General features: G+C 46.2%; 1 protein-coding gene across 1 annotated transcript; it reads right to left on the bottom strand.

Moving 5' to 3' along the window:
• Positions 1–335: 335 nt before the first annotated feature.
• On the bottom strand, positions 336–26,303 carry LOC138605846 (potassium voltage-gated channel subfamily S member 2). Its single transcript, XM_069678299.1, has 10 exons — positions 26,255–26,303; positions 12,325–12,501; positions 11,609–11,742; positions 9,291–9,455; positions 9,046–9,217; positions 7,289–7,372; positions 7,042–7,203; positions 6,860–6,943; positions 3,204–3,296; positions 336–1,232 (listed from the first exon to the last, which is right to left on the bottom strand). Exons 2-10 carry the CDS (start codon positions 12,493–12,495, stop codon positions 759–761), a joined length of 1,539 nt encoding a protein of 512 aa, XP_069534400.1. The 5' UTR covers positions 12,496–12,501; positions 26,255–26,303; the 3' UTR covers positions 336–758.
• Positions 26,304–26,685: the final 382 nt, after the last annotated feature.

Below are 26,685 nucleotides of genomic sequence, written 5' to 3'. Positions count from 1 at the left end.
CAATTCTTCCTGCCCGTCGTCCGCCATGTTTGTTTACTCTGAAGTCTCGTTTGACAGCCAGAGATTTAGTGAGATCTCCAGCTGTGAGAGTCGGACTCTGGTTGTTGGTGAATGAACCTGTTAGTGTGTGGTGTGCTGTCGTATGAGGCTACAGGTGATTTTTGTGTTTCACTTTCATGAAGGCAAATATTTTCTTTGTTTTATGTGAATGCATCCAAACATGAACTTTGCAGCTTTAATTATCTCTCCTCTCAACGTCACAAAAACACGTTCCCAGGTTTCATGATATTTTTAATTCATCTTATTTATTTAACGTGCATGCTTTTTCACTTCATCATTCATACAGTGCTGCAGACTCTCTGTGATTCATGTGAACAGAGCAGCACATCCATCAGCGTGAACAAACCTCCACTCTGAAACAACCGACATGCACCAATAGTAAGAGCAGACTACGTCAGAGCAGTCCGTCCTGGAAGACCCAATTTAGTGTCAGACATGAGTCACGATGTGTCCCCGCTTCATTTTCTAAAGTCAAGCTGCTCACGTCTTCTTTGTTCTCCTCACTTTGTCCGGGCGAATCGTCTGGACGACGGCCATCGTTTTACTACATTTGTTTGGCTCTGGATCAGATGAAAGTCAGCTTCATGATCAGTGATTTATTTTGTCCCAGTCACTCTGGTGTTAGTTTGGTATGAAGACGTCAGATCTGCGTCTCTCGTGAAGTGACACTCAGGTTTAATGTGGCCGCGTCCTCTCGCTCACAGCTGCTGCTCCTTCCTCCTCAGGATGGCCGCGTAGGACGGATGTTCCACGTAGCTGTAATTGATCACACCTCCTTCATCCTCGTAATCTATATCGTCCTCCATGTCGTCAGTGTCGTCATCGTCCAGACACCTGCTGTCCACGTCCGACCCCTCGTCCTCCTCGTCCTCCTCGTCATCTTCCTCGTCCTCCTCGTCCTCCTCCGGCTCCTTGTCGCAGCTCATCCTCATCTTCCTGCGGTTGTTGTTCCTCACAGAAGCTTCCAGAGCTTTCTGTCGTCTGTAGAAGTGGGAGAACTTGTTGAAGATGATGGTGATGGGCAGCGCCACCACCAGGGTGCCGCCCAGAATGCAGCCGCTGGCCGCCAGCTTCCCGGCCACCGTGACGGGCACCACGTCCCCGTAGCCCACCGTGGTCATGCTGACCGTCCCCCACCACCAGCAGGCCGGGATGGTGTCCAGACCCACGTCCTGAAACACACGGAGGGAGGACAATCTTAATTTATAAAGCACCAAATCATCATAAACGTTTCCTCAGAGCGTTCTCTTTGTTATGTTGAGTAAAGAGATGAAGCAGGTCACACGAGGCTTCATGCTGATTTGTGATCATGTTACAGAACTGAATCGAACCTGACGATAAGAAAAACAAACAAAGTTCTTTGAGCAGTGAAGTTAACGATGACTTCTATCAGTCTCTCGACCAGCAGATGCAAACAGACGTGGACGTTTTGGAAGGAAGTGAAATAAATTAAATCAAATTAATTAATTAAACTGTGACTATAAAACAAGAAATAATGTGGCTGTCATGATCCATTCAGATATTCAAAGAAATCAGAGTCACTGTGGACGTGACGGGGTGTCTCTTTATGTTGAAATGACCCCGACAACAACAGAGCATAAATGGGCCTTAACAGGAGAGGTCACAGCACAGCAGGCTCATGACACCAGAGATCACCTGGAGCCACTTCCCCACTGGTCAATAAACCCGCTAACACCCGGCTTTTCTGCTCAGTGGGAAAGGTCACAATCGGCAGTCAGACCCGGGTCACATGACTCTGCATTAGACACGGGTAATTATCGCCTCGGCTCTGATCGGCATTGATAGGAACACAAAACCCGTGTCGACACGCTAATCTCCGCCCCCTTTCCGACGCGATGTTATGCTCCGTCTGTAACTGCTGCGACTCCTCGTTATCTCAGTTAAGAATTCCACCCGTCTCCGTCCGAGCAGCGCTCGAACATCGTTCCACATGTGTCTGCGCCGAGTTTGATAAACAGACTGAATGAGTGATAGATACAATAAAGACCTAACCACCGTAACATCTTCACTGGTTACTAACCCTGTCTCTGGCGCATTTGTGACGTCAGACGGTGACGCAGCAGAAAAGAGACCGACAGGAGGATACTTCACTGGCAATGGGAAAAGAGACAATCGGCATCTATACGCGGGCCTTCCCGGGTCTGAAAAACCTGCGTCAACGCGTTACATTCGGTGGGAAAGGGGCCTCTCTCTCAGGCCTCGCTGGGATATCAAGTTAAAGCCACCTTTGACCTTTTGACCTCATCATGATATGAGCATGTGTGATACATGGCAACAGCTTTAAACACAATAAGAGTGAAGATTTAATGTGCTCCATGCAACACCTGACCTTTCAGATGGCTCCATGAATACATGGGGCCATGCATTCGCAACATTTAGCCAGTCAGATGAAGCCCCGCCTCCCTGACAGCGAACATCGGGTTAATCGTGTCAATTTGTCGTCGGCTGCGAGGTCAGCGAGCACGATGGCCGAGGAAGAGCAGCTGCTCTGCAATGCTGAATTATTTTGGATGGATTGAAGAGAGACGACGTCACAAAGAGGGCCGAACATACATCCTCACATTTGCTCACATTGTGCCGCCCTAAAGCCTGGCTGATCCAATCAGGTCATTGATCAGTCAGAGACGTTTGTGTTGATCGAAGATTTCCCTCCAGGAGTTCTTTTTCAACAATAAGAGGAATAATCACCTTTATGAATTATGATGTCATAGTGAAGTTGACCTTTGAACTTTTGGGTAAAAAGCTTCATCATTTGTCTATAAGACATTTGTGTGAAATTGTGTCATAATTAGCAAATTAATGTGTCTACCAAAAAAAACGTCAGAGTGACCTTTGACCCTTAAAATCAGTAAATTCTTGAGTGGACGTTTGTGCCAAATTTTAAAATATTCCCTCCACATGCTGAAATCTTTTGTTCTGAAAACTTGGACTGATGCAAAGTTCTTCTCCATTTTAATCTAATTTAAAACCAATCCTGAAATGAATCCTGATTGATTCACGTGTTTTTACAGACAAAAAGCTGCGTCCAGCAGAATCTGACTGAAGTAAGAGTTAAAGACAAAGTGAAAGTTAAAATAAAGGCAGCCTGTGAAAGTACAAAGTCAGAGTCCGTCACACTTCACCTCTTCATATTCTGCAGTGTAAGCGATCCCAGAGAAGACGGACACTCCCACAGCGAGGTAGAGCAGCAGGATGCCGACCTCACGGTAACTGTGCTGCAGAAACAACATGGAGGAAAACCTGTTAGAAGCTTTACATGTCTGGAGGTCACAACGAGCAACAAGCAACGAGCGGGCGACGACTCGCATCGTTAACCTGCTCACACCCTCAGTGCTCGACTGTCCTACCAGAGACAACACATCCCTGTGATTCTCTGCTGTGCTCACGAGGAGAGGAAAACCTGGGGAAACTTTCTGTCTTTCTTTCCTTCTTCCTTTCTTTCCTTCTTTCCTTCTTCCTTTCTTTCCTTCTTTCCTTCTTCCTTCCTTTCTTCCTTTCTTTCTTTCTTTGTTTCTGTGTTTTGTTGTCTGGATCGTCCTGTAATCGAGCCTCTCTCTGGAGGATCTCTAAAGAAACCGGAGACGCAGAGAATGAACTGTTCAGTTCAGCTTCTCCTAAAAATAAACGCAGACTTGTTTATCTCTTTAATGTAATAATAACACAGAGCTCGATACTAAATATATCTGTTTCATTTTATTTGCAAAAAAGTCTCCTCATTTCTTCAGTTACACATTTATGTTTTTTATTCCAGCTAAAGCTCATGAGGTCGTTTAGCGTAACAGAGAACCTGAACACTTCCTTTTTACTGCACAGGCTGCAGCTGCCCTCATGCTGTTCATACAGAGCGCATTCAACCTGGACATACTACCTTATACATATTACTCATACTACTTGTTTATACGTTGCAGTCTCCCATTACGTGTCCAGACTTTGGTTCAGATTTATTTCTTGTATTAAAGGTTTAAACTCAGCTCAGACGCATGCTTCTAAGTGCTTCTGTCGTCTGAATGTAACTATAATGCATCCAAATCCAGTAGAGCAGCGACATGTTGAGAAGTAAAACTAATAATAAATGACAATGATTTATCTTTTTACATTAAGACTCCTGTATAATCCTGTTTTATTCCCAGATAATGCTCTCCTCGGCCCGTGTTATGATAGATGAGACTGTAAATCTGTAACATGACCTGTGCTACGCTCAGATACTCTACATCTCATGTCGAGTGGTGCATATGTAATAAAACCCAGGAGGAGCTGCACAGTAGTAGGCTGTCTCTGCATGTGTAACTGATACACTCATATGGTATGTACAGAGGAATGACATCACATATAACCACAAAATGTCTGACTGGAGAGGTTTGGCAGCGAAAGTTCTCACAGATTTTCATCAAGAATTAATATGTGCGAGAGAGGGACGTCCTTTACAACACAAAGAAAGAAACAGTAGTGTGGGCCATGTTCATCTGAAATGACTAAAGCAAACATCATTATTGTCTCCTCACTTTAAATTTGAAGTCGTTAAGATCCACAAAACGTCCATCAAACGTACAGTTTGTTACTCTTATCGCCCGAAAGCCCAAACTCTCATCTAACTGAAGATCAACTCCACTTCTTAGAAACAAAGGAAAACTTCTGAGCGGACCACAATAACATGTGGAGTCCCCCAGGGTTCAGTTCTGGGGCCACTATTATTCACAAGTACATGCTACCTCTTGCTACAGGACAACGACATTCCTTATAACAGCGTATGCAGACGACACTCTGATTTACTTTCATCAAGAGACCATGGTCCATTAGAATCACTCTATCAATGTTTAGAGCGAGTAAATTCGTGGATACATTCTCTGAGTTAAACAATCATTTTCTTTGGCTCAAATGATCTCACAGGAGAACATGTAAACAAAGACTTCCTGCTGCGGCGAAGCTTTGTGGTGAGAAAAAAGATAACACAGGTTGTCTGTTCTTTAGTGAGAACTGGAGGTGAGATTGTACCTGTTAGTTTTCTGTCAGTAGTAACATCTAGAGTTTTAAAGATAAATGTTAAACATGTTTGATGTTATCGAGGCAGCGCCGACGACTCTGCAAGCCGCTCGAGAGGTTTAAGACTGGAGCTGTAAAACAGGAGATCCGGGGCGAACATCGGTCCTAATGAAAGCCAAAAAGTCCTCCAATGCTTTCTTTTTTCGCCTCTGTGTCTCTGCCTCTATGTTTGAAATGTGTTCGATCAGCCATAACATTATGACCACTGAGGTTGAGTGAATTACACTGACTATCTCGTTACAATGGCCCCTGTCAGTGGGTGGGTGATGTTAAGCCTGACCCACACTATGAGATTTTTCAAGTCTTAACAGACGTGTAAAATATGAGAGAGCCACACATGACGAGATATAATCAGAGATTGAACAGTTTCGTTCCTGTAGTGTGGAGAGCAACGATACGACCCAAACAGCACACCACACACTAACAGATCCATTCACCAACAACCAGAGTCCGACTCTCACCTGGAGATCTCACTAAATCTCTGGCGCTCAAATGAGACTTCAGAGTAAACAAATATGGCGGACTACGGGCAGGAAGAACTGGTGATGATAGTTTTTGGACTTTTTACTGAAAATTCAGGAAGAAAAAAGAACAAACTGTGGATGAAGTGGTGGAGACGGCCACAGAGAGCATGCTCGGCTGTCCTCGGGGTTCCCCCCACACAAACAGGATATCAGGTCATAAATGTTGAACATGATTAATATTTACGCCTTGAAATCGGAGCCGTCACAACGGCCTTCCAAGCGGATTGGGGGAAGTAAAATCACTCTTAACATCCGTCACGCAACAGGAACATGTGGAGAGATCATCTTTAGAACCATCAGAACATCAGGACTTTGTTTATGATTGTCGGAAGACGGGATCTGGCCTAAAATCAGACCGATTATCTTGTAGTGTGTACCCTGCTTTAGGCAGCAAGTGAACATTTTGTCCTCTAAGTTGACGTGTTGGAAGCAGGAAAAATGTGAAAGTTTAAAGAAGTGACTTTGAAAAGGACCAAACTGTGATGGCTAGAGGACTGGGTCAGAGCAGCTCCAAACCTGCAGCTCTTGTGGGGTGTTCCCGGTCTGCAGCGGTCAGTACCTACCAAAAGTGGTCCAAGGAGGGAAAACCGGTGAACCAGCGACAGGGTCATGGGAGGCCAGGGCTCAGTAATGTGTGTGGGAGGTGAAGGCTGGCCCGCCTGGTCCGATCCAACAGAAGAGCTACTGAAGCTCAAACTGCTGAAAGAGTTAAAGCTGGTTCTGATAGAAAGTGTGTCAGAACACACAGAGTGTTGACTTGGCCTCCAGATTCCCCAGATCTCAATCCAGTCGAGCGTCTGTGGGATGTGCTGGACAAACAAGTCCGATCCATGGAGGCCCCACCTCGCAGCTTACAGGACTTAAAGGATCTGCTGCTCACGTCTTGGTGCCAGATACCTCAGCACACCTGCAGAGGTCTGGTGGAGTCCATGCCTCGACGGCTCAGGGCTGTTTTGGTGGCAGAAGGGGAGCTACACAATATTAGGCAGGTGGTCATGATGTTGTGGCTGATGGGTGTATAGCTGTCTTTAACAGTAAGCTCAGACCTACAGCTGCTCACAGCCAACCTTTATCTGATACAGAAAGGTCACGAACAAAATGTCACAAGGACAATAAAAATCAATGACCGAGTTTCCTGAGAGGTTTCTCTGCTTGGTTAATGTCGCTGTGTCGGCCTCGAGTCAGGAAGTGAAGTGTTACATGATCCGACTCACCCTGAGCGTCGCTCCCAGAGACCGCAGACCTGTCGAGTGTCGCGCCAACTTCAGGACTCGGAAGATCCTCATTAACCTGAACACCTGAGAGAGAGAGAGAGAGAGAGAGAGAGAGAGAGAGAGAGATGAGGTCAATGAGATGCCTTAGTTATTTAACATAAGAACATATGAAAGGTTCTCACCTGTATGAGTCGTCCCAGATCTCCCAGTTCAGACTCTGATCCCACCGTCAGGTCAAAGAGCAGCGTGATGTAGATCGGAGCCACGGACGCCATGTCGATGATGTTCAGGGGGTGATGGAAGAACTTCTTCCTGTTGGGTGCGAGCAGCAGCCGCGTCACCACCTCAAACACAGAATCAACAGTATATAAGATGAAATCTTTTAACACCTCATGAGTAAACACAGCACGCTTTGTCTCATCTGCTCACCTCAAAGGTGAACCAGCAGGTGCAGAACACCTCCAGAGCCTGCATGTTCGAGTCCTCTATCAGCTTCCCCTCGCTGTCGAACGTCTGAGGGAGGAGAGGACGGAGATAAGTGATCACATCTGCAGGTGAGAATCACTCTGTTTATGCTTCCTGCAGCTACAGCCTTCTTAACATTCACACACTCACAGCTGAAATTAAAACGTCTGCGCTGACTGAGCTGGAATCAGCAACATTTTTACCTGTTTATCTTTGAAAATGAAATAATGTGCTCAGACATCATGAACTTACATACAAACAGAGTTTATGTTTAAAAGTTGAAATAAATTCAGTCTAAAGGTAAAGTGAAGGCAGGGACAGACGCTCAAATGGCTCTAAAGCTCTGATAGTTTCTTCAGCTGTTGTCTCTTTACGCCCTCATTTATCAGGACTCATCTCTGTATCCTCACACAGCCAGCGCTCTCATCGTGCAGCACAGCTTGTTGTTCTGTTGTTTGGGACGCTCTGCTGTGTAAGAGTTGATGTAATCTCCTTTAATGAGACATTAACAAGAACTCCTCCTGCATCTGATGCCTCGAAAAGCTCTGGCTGGGCTGTTACAAGCTTTCACCCCCGAGTCTTACACTGGATAAAAATGGCGGCGGTTTAACTTTATAATAATGTCTCTGTGTAAACAGTCGTTCTGAAGTTTGGGGATTGTTAATGTCACACAGTTCCCTGTCACAAAATCAGCTGCTCTCCCCAAACACGCCCCATCATCCCTCCTCATTCTGCCAAGTGGATCCTTAAAGTGATATAATCTCTAAGATCTCAGTTTCGTTCTCTTTGGCGGCACCTGTGGCGATACACGGTAATTGCGGGAGCACACTTCCCAGATATCCAGACAGTGTCGCATCTTTCCTTTTCAGACTGTTTGCTTCATCTGAGCGTCGAGTTTGTTTCTTCTTCTTTGTATTTTCACTTCTTGTTGAAGTTGTATCTGTAGTCATCCATCTTTTCTTTGTTTGTTCAGCCATAGTAGATTACTGTTTACTCGCAACACTTGCAGAGAGCGGAAAAGCAGCCGCTTAGCTCCGCCTACCCTCTCTGGCAGACCAACCACTGCTGGCTGATGGAAAACGTGTCACTAACTGGCACCCAGTCTGTAATACTGTAAAGGCTTTCATCAGTGGTCCACAGGCTCAGTCACCGTTGTGTTACATCGCTGGGTGATAGACAGAGACTTAACAGACATTTATTTACATGAAAGTTATATCTTAAATGTTAGCAGAGTTAGCTATTAGCTGTTCCTGTTTGCATTGACCCCACTGATGTACAGACGACTATCACTTTGTTATGTCAATACTGAAGAATTGATTTTTCTTTGACAAGTTCTGCACCTGTGAGGAGCGTACATTCTTCCTGATTTAAAGCAGGTGTACTGATGCTGGACGATAAAAGACATCTGAGCTAATGGTATCCCCACAAAGTGTGAGTCACACGTTTGATTGATTTGATTGGGTTGTGAGTCCGAAGAGGAGAACAATCTTAGACTCAGATTGAAGCAATCAGGCACTAAGTGTACTTTCATACCCTCCCTGAGCCCAGATCAATGAGCTAAGTACAGTTAATAACTTTATGATGTATTAAAAGCAGCAGCACGTATACGTCCATCCCACTTTGTGCATTATCTTTGCCTCCTCTGCAAAATACATCCTGACTAATGCAACGTGTGTCTGATTATGTCTGCCTTCATAATCTTTCCATCCCTCTGAGCCAACCTGATACTCCGGGATGCTGTTGATGCACATGGTGGCAATGGATGTGAGCACCACCCCGATGGAGACCAGGCTGAACAGCTTGCTGGGGATGGAGTACCCGGGGTTCTCCAGCGTCAGCCACAGACACTTCCTGACGTTCCCGAAACGAACCTCCTCGAAGTGCTGCATGTCCCTGCGAGGGCGGAGGCAGGAAGAGTTAACGAGGAACACGCAGAGGGGGAAACTCTGATGGTCCTGTGACGCACCTGTGTAGGTCGGATATCTCGTCCACAGACGTGTCGATGCTGCTCACGTCGCTCTCGTCGTCCCAGCTGCGATGGCGGCTGCTCTCCAGCTTGCGGTCGTGGTAACGGTAACTACAGCAAGTGTCCAGGAAGAACTCGTTGATGCCCCAGTACTCGATCTCCTGACTGTGATGGAAACACAAACAGTGTAGCTGCAGACTAACAGGCATCCATCCATCCATCATCCATCCATCCATCCATCCATCCATCATCCATCCATCATCCATCCATCCATCCATCCATCATCCATCCATCATCCATCCATCCATCATCCATCCATCATCAAATCCATCCATCCATCTATCCATTATCCATCCATCCATCCATCCATCATCCATCCATCATCCATCATCCATCTATCCATCTATCCATCATCCATCCATCATCCATCCATCCATCATCCATCCATCATCAAATCCATCCATCCATCATCCATCCATCCATCTATCCATTATCCATCCATCCATCCATCCATCATCCATCCATCATCCATCTATCCATCTATCCATCATCCATCCATATATCCATCCATCATCCATCCATCCATCCATCATCCATCCATCATCCATCCATCCATCATCCATCATCCATCATCCATCATCCATCCATCCATCCATCCATCATCCATCCATCCATCATCCATCATCCATCCATCATCCATCCATCCATCATCCATCATCCATCATCCATCATCCATCCATCATCCATCCATCCATCCATCATCCATCATCCATCATCCATCATCCATCCATCATCCATCCATCATCCATCCATCCATCCATCATCCATCATCCATCATCCATCATCCATCCCACTTATCACCAGTCAGTCACAGGGTTGACACTTTGACCCCTTTCCTACTGAAAGTAGCGTGCTGACGCAGGTTTTTCAGACCTGGGAAGACCCGCTAATAAATGCCGATTGTCTCTTTTCCCATTGCCAGTGAAGTATCCTCCTGTCGGTCTCTTTTCTGCTGCGTCACCGTCTGACGTCACAAACGTGCCGGAGACAGGGTTAGTAAGCAGTGAAGATGTTACGGCGGTTAGGTCTTTATTGTATTTATAACTCATTCAATCTGTTTATCAAACTCGGCGCCGACAAATTTGGAACGATGTTCGAGCGCTGCTCGGACGGAGACGGGCGGAGTTTGTAGCTGAGATAACAAGGAGTCACAGAAGTTACCGACTGAGCATAGCATCACGCCGGAAAGGGGGCGGAGATTAGCGTGTCGTCCAATCAATGCCGATCGGAGCCGAGGCGATAATTACCCGGGTCTACTGCAGAGTCATTTTACCCGGGTCTGACTGCTGCTTGTAACCTTTCCCACTGAGCAGAAAAGCCGTGTGTTAGTGGGTTTATTGACGAGTGGGAAAGCGGCTATCGAGACAGACAACCTTTCACACTCACACTCACACCTACGGGCAATTAAGAGTCACCAGTGAACCTAACGAGCATGTCTTTGGTCTGTGGGAGGAAGCCGAAGTACCCGGAGGGAATCCAGACTCCACACAGAAAGGCCCACTACGTCTGAACCGGGATTCAAACCAGGAACCTTCTATGAGGCGACAGTGTAAACCACTGCACCCCCGTGCAGCCCACACATGCTTTTCAATTTTAAAATAAAAAGCGTAAAATCCACAAAATCCAGTCTCACTTACTTCAACTTACATGAAGTAAACAGTTCCCTCTTTCAAAGTGCCTTTCAGACATGATGAAGGGTTCATTTTAAACATTATATTTTGGGCCAAAGAGAGACAGGAAACACAGGGAGAACAGAGACTGTGGGATGACATGCAGCAAAGGGCCGAGGCACGGGTCGAACCTCGAGTCAAGACTGTCGTCTCTGCATGTGAGGAGCCTGCTCTACCGAATGAGCTGAAGCAGCGCCCCATGAAGGGTTAATTTTACCTGCTTCTGGTTTTCTTAGGATTTGTTTCGGACGTCTCTTTTATTGAAAAGTTTACAGTGATTCTGTTTGAACTTGAAATGATGTTTAAGGACGGTTCAGACCAAAGACTTGTGGAAGGATGAGTTCAAACTTCTTTGAAAGCTTTGCTCTTCAGAAACGCACCAGTTCACACCAGTGTGACATGAAGAGGACTCAGCGTACAGCAAAGAGCTGCAGGTGTGAGCGGCACACACAGAGCAGACAGGCAGGTGGGAGAGCACGCACCAATATAATAATAAAACAGTGCAGCTTCATTATTGAAGCTTTTTTTACAGTCTTAGAGGATCATCACTTGTGTAAAGTTTGTCTGTGAGACGGGATGAGGACAGACCTGAAGGAGAACACACACAGCTCCTCCATGATGTGAAGTTTGCCCGTCTGGTAAAAGTGGAGCACGTAAGGAAACAGGCCGGGATTCCTGTCAAAATAAAACTCCTTCTGCTGCACGTCATAGTCATCACACACCTACAGGAAGGAGGAGGGAGAGGAGGGAGAGAGGAGAGAGAGAGGAGGGAGAGAGAAGGGAGAGGAGGGAGAGAGGAGGGAGAGGAGGGAGAGGAGGGGGAGGAGGGGGAGAAGAGGGGGAGAGGAGCGAGAGAGGAGGGAGAGGAGCGAGAGAGGAGGGAGAGGAGGGAGAGAGGACGGAGAGGAGGGAGAGAGGAGGGAGAGGAGGGAGAGAGGAGGGAGAGAGGAGGGAGAGAGGACGGAGAGGAGGGAGAGGAGGGAGAGGGAGGAGGGGAGGGAGAGAGGAGGGAGAGAGGAGGGAGAGGAGGGAGAGGAGGGAGGAGGGAGAGAGGAGGGAGAGGAGGGAGAGGAGGGAGAGGAGGGAGGAGGGAGAGAGGAGGGAGAGGAGGGAGAGAGGAGGGAGAGAGGATGGAGAGGAGGGAGAGGAGGGAGAGGAGGGAGAGAGGAGGGAGAGGAGGGAATTATGAGTAAAGAAGTGCAACAACGGGCTCCTTCTGATTATCAGGAGACAAATCAGTTGATTAACATCTCACAGCTCTCCCTCCTCTAACCGCCCGCCCGCTCGCCCGCCCGCTGACCCACCTGCAGGATATCCTCCTCTGAGTCACAGGCCAGCAGCTTTCCCAGCCGCGTGTCAGGGAACTTCTTCAGCGTGCTCGAGCAGAGACTCCTCTTCAGACCGCCGACGTTCACGTGGACCAGACCCTCCTCCGAGTCCTGCTGGACCCACTGAGGCAGACTCTCCTTCACCATGGTGAGCTGGCAGAGACAAGAGAGAGGAGCTGAAACAGACGCAGCAGAGCTGAAGCTTCAGCTTTCAGGTTAAAGTCTGCAGCTTCAGAAAACCTCTCCCTCAGCATCTTTCACTTTCCCCGCCAACATTTAAACACAGATGTCTCTACTTTACACTCCTTACATTTTCATAACAGGCTCGTTACTTTAGCTTGAATGCTTTTAGGAGAATTAGCAGTCATATTTATTTTGCATCAGTGAGCGTCGCCCTGGCAACATCAGGACTGATTTCAATCTAAATGGAGAAGATGATAACACATAATGTTTGTGTTTTTTGGCGTTTCCATCAGTGCATTTAAAGCACAATAGACACAACATTATGGGAAGATGCAAAATACAGACAAAAATAGAAACTATTGGGAGGAGAAGTTCGAATGATTTCAACTTCCAGGTTGGATTGTTGTAACTCGTTACTATCAGGCTGCTCTAATAAGTCACTAAAAACTCTGCAGCTGGTACAAAATGCTGCAGCACGTGTGCTGACAAGAACTAGGAAGAGAGAGCACATCTCTCCTGTATTAGCCTCTCTGCACTGGCTTCCTGTAAAATCTAGAATAGAATTTAAAATCCTTCTTCTTACTTACAAAGCTCTTAATGGTCAGGCACCATCATATCTTAAAGAGCTCATAGTGCCATATTACCCCTCTAGAACATTGCGCTCCCAGGATGCAGGCCTGCTTGTGGTACCTAAAGTCTCTAAGAGTAGTGTTGGAGGTAGAGCCTTCAATTACCAGGCCCCCCTCCTCTGGAACAATCTACCAGTCAAGGTCCGGGAGGCAGACACCCTCTCTTCTTTTAAGAGTAGACTTAAAACTTTCCTCTTTGATAAAGCTTATAGTTAGGGCTGGCTCAGGCTTGGACTAGCCCATAGTTATACTGCTATAGGTTTAGACTGCCGGGGGGTTCTGGCACACCAAGCTTCTCTCTCTCTCTCTCTCTTTCCCTCTCTCTCTTTCTCTGTCTCTCCCTCTCTTTCCCTCTCTCTCTCTCTTTCCCTCTCTCTCTCTCTTCCTCTCTCTCTCTCTCTCTTTCCCTCTCTCTCTCTCTGACTCTCTCTCTCTCTCTATCTCTCTCTCTCTGTCATATTAATGCAGCTCATTAACTCTGTATCTTCTGGTCCCATTAACATTACTAACCACATATCTTCCCGGGAGTTCTTGTGCTCCCTTGTCTTGAAGGTTCCTGAGGATCGTTGCTGCAGACCACCTGCTGCTGTGGACCTGCTCGACTGCAACAACTACTAACATCAGCCTTCCCCATAGTATCATTATTGTTGCTGCTAATGCTAATAGTAGACCTGTTGACTTCAACTGTTACAATTACGATTACCTCAGCCTTTATCATTACTCTGCTTCTCTCGCTAATTTATTTATTTATTTATTTATTTTGCTAATCTTCACCCTAGTCTACCACTATTATCGGCATTGTAACCATAAGTATGTGTCTGTTGTTGTTCATGTAACAAGGACATATGTTGTTGTTGCTCTCTCTGCCTGTCTCTATCCTGCATCTCCTTCTATCCCATGTTCGGCCCATCCAGTCTCTTCAGATGGCTGTTCAACATGAGTCTGGTTCTGCTCGAGGTTTCTGCCTGTTAAAAGGAAGTTTTTCTGCCAATGTGCCGAATGTTGCTAAGTGCTACTCATGGTGATTCATGTTGGGCCTCTCTTTAAATAACATAACAAAGAGTCGGTCTAGACCTGCTCTTTCTGTAAAGTGTCTCGAGATAACCCTGGTTATGATTTGGCGCTATACAAATAACATTTGATTGATTGATTGATTGATTGATTGATTGAGTTTAGTAGTCTCCAAATATGAGGTTAGCTTCAGTTAGCTTAGCACAGTAACAGCTGCTCGAAATGTCCTTCAGAGGGACCCGTCCTACTTTATACTGTGAGGACGTTTCACAGCCTGGACGCTGCTCTGTTACTGCAGGACACAAGCTGAATACCAGAGTTTACACAGGTACGTGTCTGTACTTCTACTGTAGTGAAGAATGTTTGTACGTCTGCCGCCTCTGAAGAGTTTTCATGCAGCGACTGGTCGTCTGTGCGGATGCAAGAAAGGAAACCAGTTTATATTCCTCTCATGGCTCGTTTTTATTATGATTTTTTTTGTCCTTTTGCCTTTCCTGATTGGACAGAGGATGGAGTCAGAAACGAGGGGAGAGAGAGTGGGGATGACCTGCAGCAAACAGCCGAGGGTCAGAGTCGAACCGGGGGTCACTGCAGCGAGGACTGTGCCTCCAAACATGGGACATGCACCTTTACTGCTGAGCTACACCGCTAACCGCTGCCCCTCATTTTTCATTCACATTCACGAGAGCAGGAGTCGAGCCCGGGACCGACACATCGAGGACTTTAGCCTCTGAACACCAGCCGACGATTTAACTGCTGAGCTAAACCGACACCCGTTAACACATTTCTCTGATTCGTCAGCAGTCTGAAAGTGTGCGCCCTGATCTCTATATTTTAAACATCTCGAGGTCTTTGAAACAGAAACTCTTTTGAGGTGCTACAAGCACCAAATGTGAATTAATCCGCCACGTACAATAGTCCCAAACGAATTCTTTGTTTTCTTCCTGTTTGAGTTATGATTCATACAAAGTCGGCAGCTGTTTGGAAGTGACTTTATGTGAAACACAAACCTTTACGTCTTTAGAAGCAACAGATGAGCTCATAGTTTCGTGCCTCAGTCTGGGAAGGAGAATAAAAAGGATTAAGATGGACCAACGAGTGTTTTTATTGGATTTGTTGACAATCAGAGAATTAAACTCCAGCTTCATCCTTTCAAACACGTTCTGAGTATCTGACCTTGAACACACGGCTTTGTCTGGACCGTCGATTTTAAAGTTTTGAATCTTAATTTATCTTGAATGTGCTCTTTCCTTCTCCTGCTGAGTCAGCGATCAGCGAAAACCTCCATAAAGACTGTCGGATATTTTCTGCTCCAAATATTTGAGCTCCCGTTTGATGATGAAGTCTCTAATGCACTTAAAGAGCAGACGAGCAGACTCTCATTTGATGCTCCAGACATTTTATTGGTTCATTCAATTCACTGGTTTGGAGCCAAAATGTTTGTACTGGAGTTTACATCTCTGCAGACAGAATACCAACACGCAGGGTTTCAGTGTCTCTGTGTGAACGTGTATTTGAACAGCATTAAGCTGAGCGTTCTTCATCACTCTAAAGAAACGTGTCCTCGTGTGATCCACTTTAAAAAAACACACAGGAGCAGCCAAAACAGAAACGAACTCCCACTCGTGCTCAGTGACTGTCCTCTCACACAAACACCCACACAGCGAGCGTTCACAATCAAACTCTGCAATCACTCAGCACATGAATCAAACATGGCGTGTGTGATGCTCTGCTGCTCCTCACATGTTCACCTTGATCCTGTGAAAGCCGGACACACGGTGCGCTTCAGTGGGACCGTGTTTAATATCGCTCAGCAACACGTGAAGCTTCTGGGATAATTATTACAACATCTTCATTTTATGAATCATCTTCTGCTGACTGTAGAAGAGTTTCAGGGCTCAGGTGGTCCAAGTGACCTGATCTCATTTAGCAGCTGGATTGGATCAAATCTTCCGCCTGATCACTGAGTAGATATAAGTAGACTTAACGCAGGTCTCAGGTCTGTTTATTAATGTGTTTTTTATTTATTACATGAGGTCTGACTGATGTTTGTATTGTTCTATTTCCTGTTTTCTGTCCCCACAGACTCGTTAGCTTCATTGGTGACTCTAAACTGCCCCTATATGTGAGTGTGAAAGGTCGTCTGTCTCTGTGTGTCAGCCCTGTGATTGACAGGTGATCATCCAGGTGTAACCCCGCCTCTCGCCCAATGACAGCTGGGATAGGCTCCAGCCCCCCCGCGACCCTGAACAGGATAAGCGGTATAGATGATGGATGGCTGGTCTCAGGTCGTAGAGTCCAGGAGCCGACAGGGCGATGACTGGTGCGGTCACTGAGGACACTCTCGTCTTAATGTCCTTGTCATGAATCACCCTGTAAACAAGACCTCACTGTGTTCTTCTCTCAGGTTTGTTTCACCTCAGATCAGTCTGACTGTCTACACTCATGCCTGCTCCACCAACAGGTCGAAATGGTCAAAACTGAAAGTTTGTCGTAACTTTCAGCTCTCATTCGGACATTACTCCCAGGTGTACGCCCTGCTAGTGCACTCGGCTCGAGGTAAACCCATCAACTTATTCTGACTGCGTCTTTCTAAGAAAGGTGATCAAATTCAAAATGTAATAGAAAAAAGATGGCCGACATGACAGCTCCCTAAAAGTGCGTCCAAACCCTCTCCATCGCCTCCTGCCGACTGGCTGCAGTATAGCTCATAAAGCCTGGGATATAAATTTATGAGATATAAAATCAAGATACAAGTCAAATACATTTTTCTCAAACATGGTTTCTGTCATCATAGTTAGTTCTTATCATGCTGATTTATGTCCAAGTGTTCATTTTTCTGAAGTTTTAATTAGTTATTTGATGCTGTAAAAAGGGGGTGTGGCCTCATGATTGACAGCTCTGTGGACAAAAGCGGCTCCTGCAGCGTTCTGTTCCCAAGTAGCAGAGTAGAGGAGGAACGGCGAGAGGAGACGTAACTAACACTAACACTACAGTCATTGAACTTTCCATCAGCGTGAATATCTGCTTCAGACCGACACAAGAAGCTGTTCTGCTGCAGACTGAGCCCACCTGAGGGCTCCAACACACCAAGGACACCTGAGGGCTCCAACATGCCAAGGACACCTGAGGGCTCCAACACGGCAAGGACACCTGAGGGCTCTAACACACCAAGGACACCTGAGGGCTCCAACACGCCAAGGACACCTGAGGGCTCCAACACGGCAAGGACACCTGAGGGCTCCAACACGGCAAGGACACCTGAGGGCTCCAACACGGCAAGGACACCTAAAGGCTCCAACATGCCAAGGACACCTGAGGGCTCCAACATGCCAAGGACACCTGAGGGTTCCAACACGCCAAGGACACCTGAAAGCTCCAACACGGCAAGGACACCTGAGGGCTCCAACACGCCAAGGACACCTGAGGGCTCCAACACGGCAAGGACACCTGAGGGCTCTAACACGCCAAGGACACCTAAAGGCTCCAACATGCCAAGGACACCTGAGGGCTCCAACATGCCAAGGACACCTGAGGGCTCCAACATGCCAAGGACACCTGAGGGTTCCAACACGCCAAGGACACCTGAAAGCTCCAACACGGCAAGGACACCTGAGGGCTCTAACACGCCAAGGACACCTAAAGGCTCCAACATGCCAAGGACACCTGAGGGCTCCAACATGCCAAGGACACCTGAGGGTTCCAACACGCCAAGGACACCTGAAAGCTCCAACACGGCAAGGACACCTGAGGGCTCCAACACGCCAAGGACACCTGAGGGCTCCAACACGCCAAGGACACCTGAGGGCTCCAACATGCCAAGGACACCTGAGGGCTCCAACACGCCAAGGACACCTGAGGGCTCCTCTGCATGTTAGTGCAGCTAACAATCTGTTCTTAGACATCGTGGCTACACACGACACCACGAACAGCTGGCCGTCGCTCCCAGAGGATAGATCGTTGTTCGCCGATGAGTTCTGAGGATGCTGCGACATTTAAACAAAACAAGATTTAATTCAGATTTTAACACAATCTTGATCCTGAATTAACCCTGAATCCTCGTCCAGTTGGGATCAGGATAATCCTGAAGTTATTCCAATCCTACTCAAGGGTTTGAAACATCACCTGCTGAAGGTTTGATGATGTCACTATTAACCAGCACATGATCAGGAACACGTCTGAGGCCTGGTCCATCAGGAGGAGCAGTAAGTGCTCTCCTCCAGGTAAAGTGTAGCTGTAATGTGTTTACAGTATCACACAGTCTCTGATTGCAGAGTGAAGGAAGCGTCTGGAGCAGCCACGGTCAGGTGTTCAGTAATGTGGAGGTAATGTGTTTAAAGCAGAGAGTCTCTCTCTCTCCTTCCTGCTCACGTCTAATCTGGTTCTCTCCTCAGCGCTCTGATTTATGAACGCATGAAGAGCAAACAGCAGAGTCTGTCTTCACGGAGGAAGGCGTGTATGTGGGAAGCATGTTAGCATGTATGACACCAGGTGGGACGTTACTGAGTCTATTTAAGTTGTTTCAGACGGATTTTGTGGATTTTTTGACAAACAGGACCGCCGTGGAAGAGCTGAACATTTAGGACATGATCAGAATGAGAGGCAGGAGAGAGAGCATCTGACACAGGTGGAGTCGACATGTGGAAACATCAGTCTGAGTTTAGATTCATGAAGCAGGTGCAGCACGTTAAAGTGACCGAGGGAGTGTTTGAAATCTGCAGGAGAGGCCGGTTTCACAAAGAGACTCTGACTGTGGCTTCGATGTAACAGAGAGACTTCAGACAGACGTCTACATTCAGATTTTCACAAAGCAGTTTAGTTCTTGACTATCTTAAGGAGGACTGTGGTGCATTGAATTCTGGGTAAGACTTTTTTCAAAACAAAAAAAATGGCCGACCAAGTAAATGCATCTAACCGCTCAAGTCCGTTTACCCCAGCAGAGAATGTCTGTCTGTTGGAGGAATTCAACAGTTTTAAGGACATTTTATTTCTGCCAAATGTAACAACAACGACAACAATAACAACAACAACAACAACAACAACAACAACAACAACGACAAAAAACCTGATATTTAAAAAATCGCAGCAACAGTAATCCGACCGTTGAAAGGACCATCGATGACATTCAAAATTTGGTGCTACTGGTCAGCAGGTGTCTCTGATTGTTACCATGGTAACATGGGTCTTACTGTGCGTTCACGCTGAACGCGAATAGACGCAAATCTGCGGCGAGATTCCACACAAAGTCAATGACGTGAGTAGATGCGAATTTGCATCGGGTGGAGTGAATGGCGTGACGGGAATGATAGCGAAGCAAATTCTCGTGAATTAAAAATGTAACTTCCTCTGCAAATTCGCGTCACGTGGTGTAGCGAATGCCTATCAACATCGAGATTCCCCTGACGCCGTTGGCAACCATGGAGATAAGCCCCACTTCCTCTCCATTCCGGAAGCGAAGGGCGAATATTCGTCTGTTATTTAAACGTGAATTTCGATCCGGAGACAAACTTGCGCGAGTAAGTTCGGTGTGAACGCAGAGTTACAGCTGAGTTAGCCTGGGGGTAAGGTGTCTCATTTTTGGGGCTGAAAATGAGTCAGTCTTTATTTTTGTGAAATGGTCTAACTTACATTAGACTAATCTATGAGCAGCATTAAGACTGGCCTAACACTACAGACAGTCTGAAACATCAGCACCAGGGCTGCTCTCCTTTACTGTGAAAGCAACCTCGGCCTCCTCCTCCCACACACATCTCTAACGATGGGTTTTGTGAATTAGAGAGAAAATTAAGTCAATTTAAAGTTAGAAGCAAAGGACTGTGTTAAACTGTGTGTTTCCATGTTATACACCTACTTCTTCTACACTACAGCTCAGAGAAAATATTGTTTCAATTCCCAGTGGTTGGTAGCCAGTGGTGGATAAATTACCATGACTGAGTAAACGAATAGATATCAAACCAGAAAAAGACTTTGGCAGAAGTAAAAGTCAGCTGTTCTAATGTTACTTGAGTCAAAGTCTGAAAGTATCTGATCGTTTTTGTACTTAAGTATCAAAAGTATTTTTCTCACATTATTTGTATTGAAAGTAAAAGTAAAAGTACATGATGTTAATAAAAAAGAAAGTGTTCAGGAAAAGTGTTTCTTGTAAATGTATCAGAGTTAAAGCACATGTTACTCAGGAAATGTAGTAAAAGTTAAAGTTGTCAGAAATGTAAAAACTGTAAAGTACAAATACTCAGAAAAAATACTTAAGTACTGTAACTATAACTTTGTTACATTACACCACTGCTGGCAGCCATAGTTATCACAGTATTATGAAGAGCTACATTTGATCAACAGCAGTGATAAACCTTTAAATATGGTGCAAAGTTACACTGAATGTCCCACGTTAATAAGTAATGAAATGAACTGCTGTAAATAAAACGTGTCTGTTACAGGCCAGTAACAAGTCCGTCCAATCATTTCATTTAGGCTAATTAAACGATGCAGACCTGTGCACTCTGCAGGTGCACTCACTGTACATGACCTGAGTCTTTCACAAGCTAGTCACACAAGGATGGCGGAGGAAGACTGATACGGTTAGCCACGGCATGGACGCTCTCGTGGTCCTGCAGCACAGGTGAGCAGAGCACATTCGTGTGTTTGGTAGAGGAGCTCTGCCACATCCAGCCTTCTCCTGCTGGCCGTTGTTCTGATACCCAAACCAGAGTCTGTGTCTGCGTCAAACACCAAAAAAATGCAGTAAAAAAGAATATTGAGACGACTACTCGTGATATTTTTGTTCCTTTTTAAAGTTGCCTCCTTCGGTTTTAGGTCGAAGAATCATTTAACTAAAAACAGCTGATTACAAGTCCTGCCTTCAAAAACGCCTTTACTTGTTGTGTGTGTCTCTGTGGTCTTTGTGGGTCTCTTGGTGCAGCTTTGTGTCTCTGTGGTCTTTGTGGGTCTCTTGGTGCAGCTTTGTGTCTCTGTGGTCTTTGTGGGTCTCTGGGTGCAGCTTTGTGTCTCTGTGGGTCTCTTGGTGCAGCTTTGTGTCTCTGTGGTCTTTGTGGGTCTCTTGGTGCAGCTTTGTGTCTCTGTGGTCTTTGTGGGTCTCTGGGTGCAGCTTTGTGTCTCTGTGGGTGTCTTGGTGCAGCTTTGTGTCTCTGTGGTCTTTGTTGGTCTCTGGGTGCAGCTTTGTGTCTCTGTGGGTCTCTTGGTGCAGCTTTGTGTCTCTGTGGTCTTTGTGGGTCTCTGGGTGCAGCTTTGTGTCTCTGTGGTCTTTGTGGGTCTCTGGGTGCAGCTTTGTGTCTCTGTGGTCTTTGTGGGTCTCTTGGTGCAGCTTTGTGTCTCTGTGGTCTTTGTGGGTCTCTGGGTGCAGTTTTGTGTCTTTGTGGGTCTCTTGGTGCAGCTTTGTGTCTCTGTGGTCAGTGTGGGTTTCTTGGTGCAGCTTTGTGTCTCTGTGGTCTTTGTGGGTCCCTTGGTGGAGCTTTATGTCTCTGTGGTCTTTGTGGGTCTCTTGGTGCAGCTTTGTGTCTCTGTGGTCTTTGTGGGTCCCTTGGTGCTGCTTTATGTCTCTGTGGTCTTTGTGGGTCCCTTGGTGCTGCTTTATGTCTCTGTGGTCTTTGTGGATCCCTTGGTGCAGCTTTGTGTCTCTGTGGTCTTTGTGGGTCCCTTGGTGCTGCTTTATGTCTCTGTGGTCTTTGTGGGTCCCTTGGTGCTGCTTTGTGTCTCTGTGGTCTTTGTGGGTCACTGGGTGCAGCTTTGTGTCTCTGTGGTCTTTGTGGATCCCTTGGTGCAGCTTTGTGTCTCTGTGATCTTTGTGGGTCTCTGGGTGCAGCTTTGTGTCTTTGTGGGTCTCTGGGTGCAGCTTTGTGTCTCTGTGGTCTTTGTGGGTCTCTGGGTGCAGCTTTGTGTCTTTGTGGGTCACTGGGTGCAGCTTTGTGTCTCTGTGGTCTTTGTGGATCCCTTGGTGCAGCTTTGTGTCTCTGTGGTCTTTGTGGGTCTCTGGGTGCAGCTTTGTGTCTTTGTGGGTCTCTTGGTGCAGCTTTGTGTCTCTGTGGTCTTTGTGGGTCTCTGGGTGCAGCTTTGTGTCTCTGTGGTCTTTGTGGGTCTCTGGGTGCAGCTTTGTGTCTTTGTGGGTCTCTTGGTGCAGCTTTGTGTCTCTGTGGTCTTTGTGGGTCTCTGGGTGCAGCTTTGTGTCTCTGTGGGTCTCTGGGTGTTTGATTGACTTTCAAACAATAAATGTGAACAGTCGCTGCATTCGGGGGCTCTGCTGCAGCTGACATTAAATCATCCATGATGCTAATGATCCATCTGCCCACCACCCTCTGACTGTGGGGGGGCACAGAGGGGGTCAGTCAGATTTAAAGGGGGGGGGACGTGCCCGTCAGAGTCCATTGATTATTTACACCGTGCAGGTTTAGTTGGAGCTCCTCGAGGAAGGTTAACTGTACATGTTTGTAACTGTAAAGGGACAGTGCACCGTTTTTCATCACTGCAGTGGCTGTGTGCAGTAACAGGATGAGTGTCTCTGTATGTTGTTCAGTCATGTGAAGCACATGTTTCAGTTACAGTGGAGGTTCTTCTGCACACATGTCAGAACATCTCTGTGTGTCAGTGGTGCAGAACAAAAGATGTGAAGCAGCATTAAAGGACGTTCAGAAGCTGATGTAAACATTTCACCTGAAAAAGAACCTTTTATAAAGAAGCTTCATTAATATTAAATGAGTCATGAATGTATTCATAATGTTTGTGGGACATAAGGACATAAAATGGCCTCTGGTGAGAAAATCTAAACATGTTTATGTGACAACATAACCTCAGCTTAGTCTTACTCTCTGTCAGAGCCTCCAGCGTTCTTTGTTATTCTAGAAGCTTTAGAGCATCTCAGTCGGGTGACCAGAAGTCTTGTTTGACAGGATTGTCCTGGTGCAACTGTCACATTTTCCACCACAATAAAATAATAATTATTATATTTTACTATTTTACTCCTCAAAAATTAACGCTATCCATACTAACAGTAGGGGGCAGTGTAGAGGCAGAGAGGATGTGACAGGGTCAACACAGCAGCAGGGACAACAAGCTGATAGACCGAGTCCACAATGATCCACATCTGTACGATGTGTCGTTGCCACTACACAGAGACAAACATGCCTGTCAAACAGCTGCAGACTGATAAGTTCTGTTTGAGAAGTCGACATGGAAACCTGTAAAACTAAATGGAAACAAGTCCGGGACCGTTACATCCGTGCACGGAGGAACATGTTGGACAGATGGAGCGAGGACGGGGCAGAAGGCGTGTTCTGTCCACCAGTCATCAGTTACCTGAGCTGTGACTGGACTTCTGAGAATTCAGAACGAACATAACACTAACCTCCTCGAGAGTCGCCATCTCTGTTGTTTACATCCTGTACATATGGTAGTAGCATATAGCCTGAGCTCTCTGCTGCGCCCTCTAGAGGTATCCTCCAGTAACACGCGCAGTGCAGAGACGTATGTGAACAGTTACGTTCATGACACAGACGGTTGTGTACGTGAACACAAGGTTATAAAGCAAGAATATCTCTGGTCTAAGAGGATATGACCATAGATTGTAAATATTAGTGGATCTAACTGATTGTTTTTTAACGTGAAGCCAATACAGAAGTACCACTGGTTTTAAAAGCAGTCTGATTTTATAGAAGTCTATGAGAAAATAGTCCTCCTTCTGTCCTGATTTATTCCCTCAGTAAACATGTTCCTCATGAGTTTATGGTCTCAGTCTCTAGTTCCAACTCTTCTGCAACACAGCATGATGTTCATTTAGTCACTGATGCTCCCGTTTAGAGTCACAGAGGCCATCATCTTGGAACCCATTGGTAAATGGTAAATGGACTGTACTTATATAGCTCTTTTCTAGCCCTGCGACCACTCAAAGCTGCATTTACACTACATGTCACATTCACCCATTCACACACACATTCACACACTGATGGCAGAGGCCTAAGTGTCAATCTCCTGTCAGATCTATGCCCATTCATACCCGATGGCTCTGCCACCAGGAGCAGTTTGGGGTTTAGTGTGTTTAATGTGATCGAACCCCCAACCGTCTGATTGAGAGACGACCGACTCGACCACTGAGCCACAGCTGCCCGCCCACTGGCTATCATCTGAGGATGATGTATCCTCTGGGAGTGACAGTGAACATTTCAGGCATTCCGGGTTAGCCGCGTTTAGCGATAAACGTCTTCCAGCACAGACGTCCTCCTCCGTGCGCTGCATTGTTTACAGTCCAGTCAGCAGCTCGAGAAGCGACCGTGTGTTCAGATCAAAGTGAAGGTAAATTCTCCCTCCAGATGTGTCTGCTAAATAAACGCCGTCATCTCTCGGTTCGTCCCATCCCCCGGAAGAGCGCCCGTTCATCTGTCTATGCTGAGTCTCAGTCTCACTGTAAACAGGAAGTTACACAGAGGCTGCACTCTGGCTTACTGCAGCGGGATGAAGCCCAAACAGAAACAGAGTTTCTTGTGATCGACTTTAATTAACGGCTCTTCAGTTTGCTGAAAGAACAACATCATGATGCAGATTAGGAACAATATGAAGCTTTGTCAGGTCTGTCCTCAAGAGGAGAAGAAAACTACTTTAACATGAGACAGAGGGCGGAGCCATCATTTATGATGCATTCAAGGAAGTCAGGAAATCTAAACTTTAGTGACACAGCACCAAGCGAATGTGTCTCATTTTAATTTGATCTGTAACACTTTTGACTATGGGGCGCTGGTTTGGCTCAGTTGGTAGAGCAGGCGCTTAATGCACAGAGGCTACAGTCCTCAACACACCGGTCTGCCCATCGTTTGGCACATGTCTTCCTTCACTCTCTGTCTCTCTTCCGCTGTAATAAATTCAAAAATAATAATGAAACTACTTGGACTACAAACACAAACTAAAACACTTTTCGTACTAAAATCCGGTCGAGTGCCTACAGATTCCTAATAATAGAGATTAAATAGACGATAAAACGGGAGATGTTAGGGCAGAGCTACTGCGGTCTGTGGACCAGGATATAGACGTAACACTTTCCTTTCAGTCTGAATGCGATCACGTCTGGCTCCATGAAAGAAGATGACCACGGCAAACATTCTGAACCCGAGGCTTCAAAAAGGAGTTTACCAACCAATGAGTGATGTCCCAAAGGCTACGTGCACTTCTTTGATCCAGTCTGTGACTCTACGGAGAGATGTACTCCGTTCTTTGTAAAGTACCCGGGGACAATAATGCCACGTTCAGGGCCTTCATGGTTCAAAAAGGTGGCTCTGTAGACGTGTGCAGAACCAGTGCAGAAACAATGCTTCTTGCTCACACACATAAATATCCTCCTGAGCGTGCTGCAGACTAAAGGCGTCCCTGCGTTGGAGATGTGAATAAATCAGCCTACAAAGGTCAAGAATGAACTTCAGATCAAATCCATTTTTTAGGACGACGGCTCCACTTTGAACAACTTTCTGAGTCTCATTTCTACATTTGCAAAGACATTCAGACTCTTTCTCTTTTTTATTTGACCCTGACTCGTGTCTGGTCTTTGAGTTAATTTAAGCTCCGTCTTATCGCGGCTTAATTTAAGCTTTGAAGGACACGTCTACTGTGGTTTCTTTCCTCTGAAAGGACACTCAGAATCTTTGCTTGAATGTAGCTCCAAAACATGATCTATAGCCTGTTGGTGAAGGTGGAAGTGTTGCTATTGATGCTCCACGGCGTCACTTCTGATTAATGAAGGATGAATCATGATCAGAAAGTATAATAATACTTCAATTTTTTCATGTTTAAAAAGCCACAAACAACACAAGGTAATGAGAGTTAGTATCAGTGGGACAATGTGACTCTGTGTCTATAATTACATGTAGCACCATGCTGGGCTCTCAGGGGAGCTGCAGGCTGCACACAGAAATAAAGTTAATCTATAATTCAGCACATGAAGCTCTGCGGCGTAAACACACACACACACACACACACACACACACCGTCAACAACACACTGAAGTTCATACAAACTACATGTGTTCACCTGGAACAAGGAAAGGATGTCAAACTGGTGTAAAAGTAGGAACACGTCTTGAATGTGAGACTCACCTGTGAGTTCGTCTCTCCTCACCGGACCAGCATCCTCCTCACACGTCGGATTCACCCCATGATGCTTTAATAACTTTTACACTTTCACCACCGGAAATCACAAAACTCCCGCTCACGATTCAGTCAGAGAAAACAAGTCGATCTTTTCCCGCTCAAACCTGCAGGTACACCTCTCCTCCGCCGGGATCTGTAAACTGTAGAGGAGAGGAGACAAGAGTCCGCTGTGGGCTCGCGGGTTTCCTCCATCTGATCGTCTGTCGGTCCGTCCGCTCCCAGAGGACGTCTTCGGCTTTTTCCGGCACATTCCGGAAGAGAAGAACTAGACCCGAGCCTTAAAACACACTCCAGCAGCTTGTCGTTGTTTTTATGATGTGTTTGCGGCCCTTAGCGGTCATTTGGGAACACTTATCATCATATTTATAAATCTTTAT

This window comes from Semicossyphus pulcher, unplaced genomic scaffold (genome assembly GCF_022749685.1).
Source record: "Semicossyphus pulcher isolate SPU_LCO1_2020_fin unplaced genomic scaffold, fSemPul1.0.p SCAF_3, whole genome shotgun sequence".
Lineage (NCBI taxonomy): Eukaryota > Metazoa > Chordata > Actinopteri > Labriformes > Labridae > Semicossyphus > Semicossyphus pulcher.
This window is presented reverse-complemented; position numbering and strand designations above follow the sequence as displayed.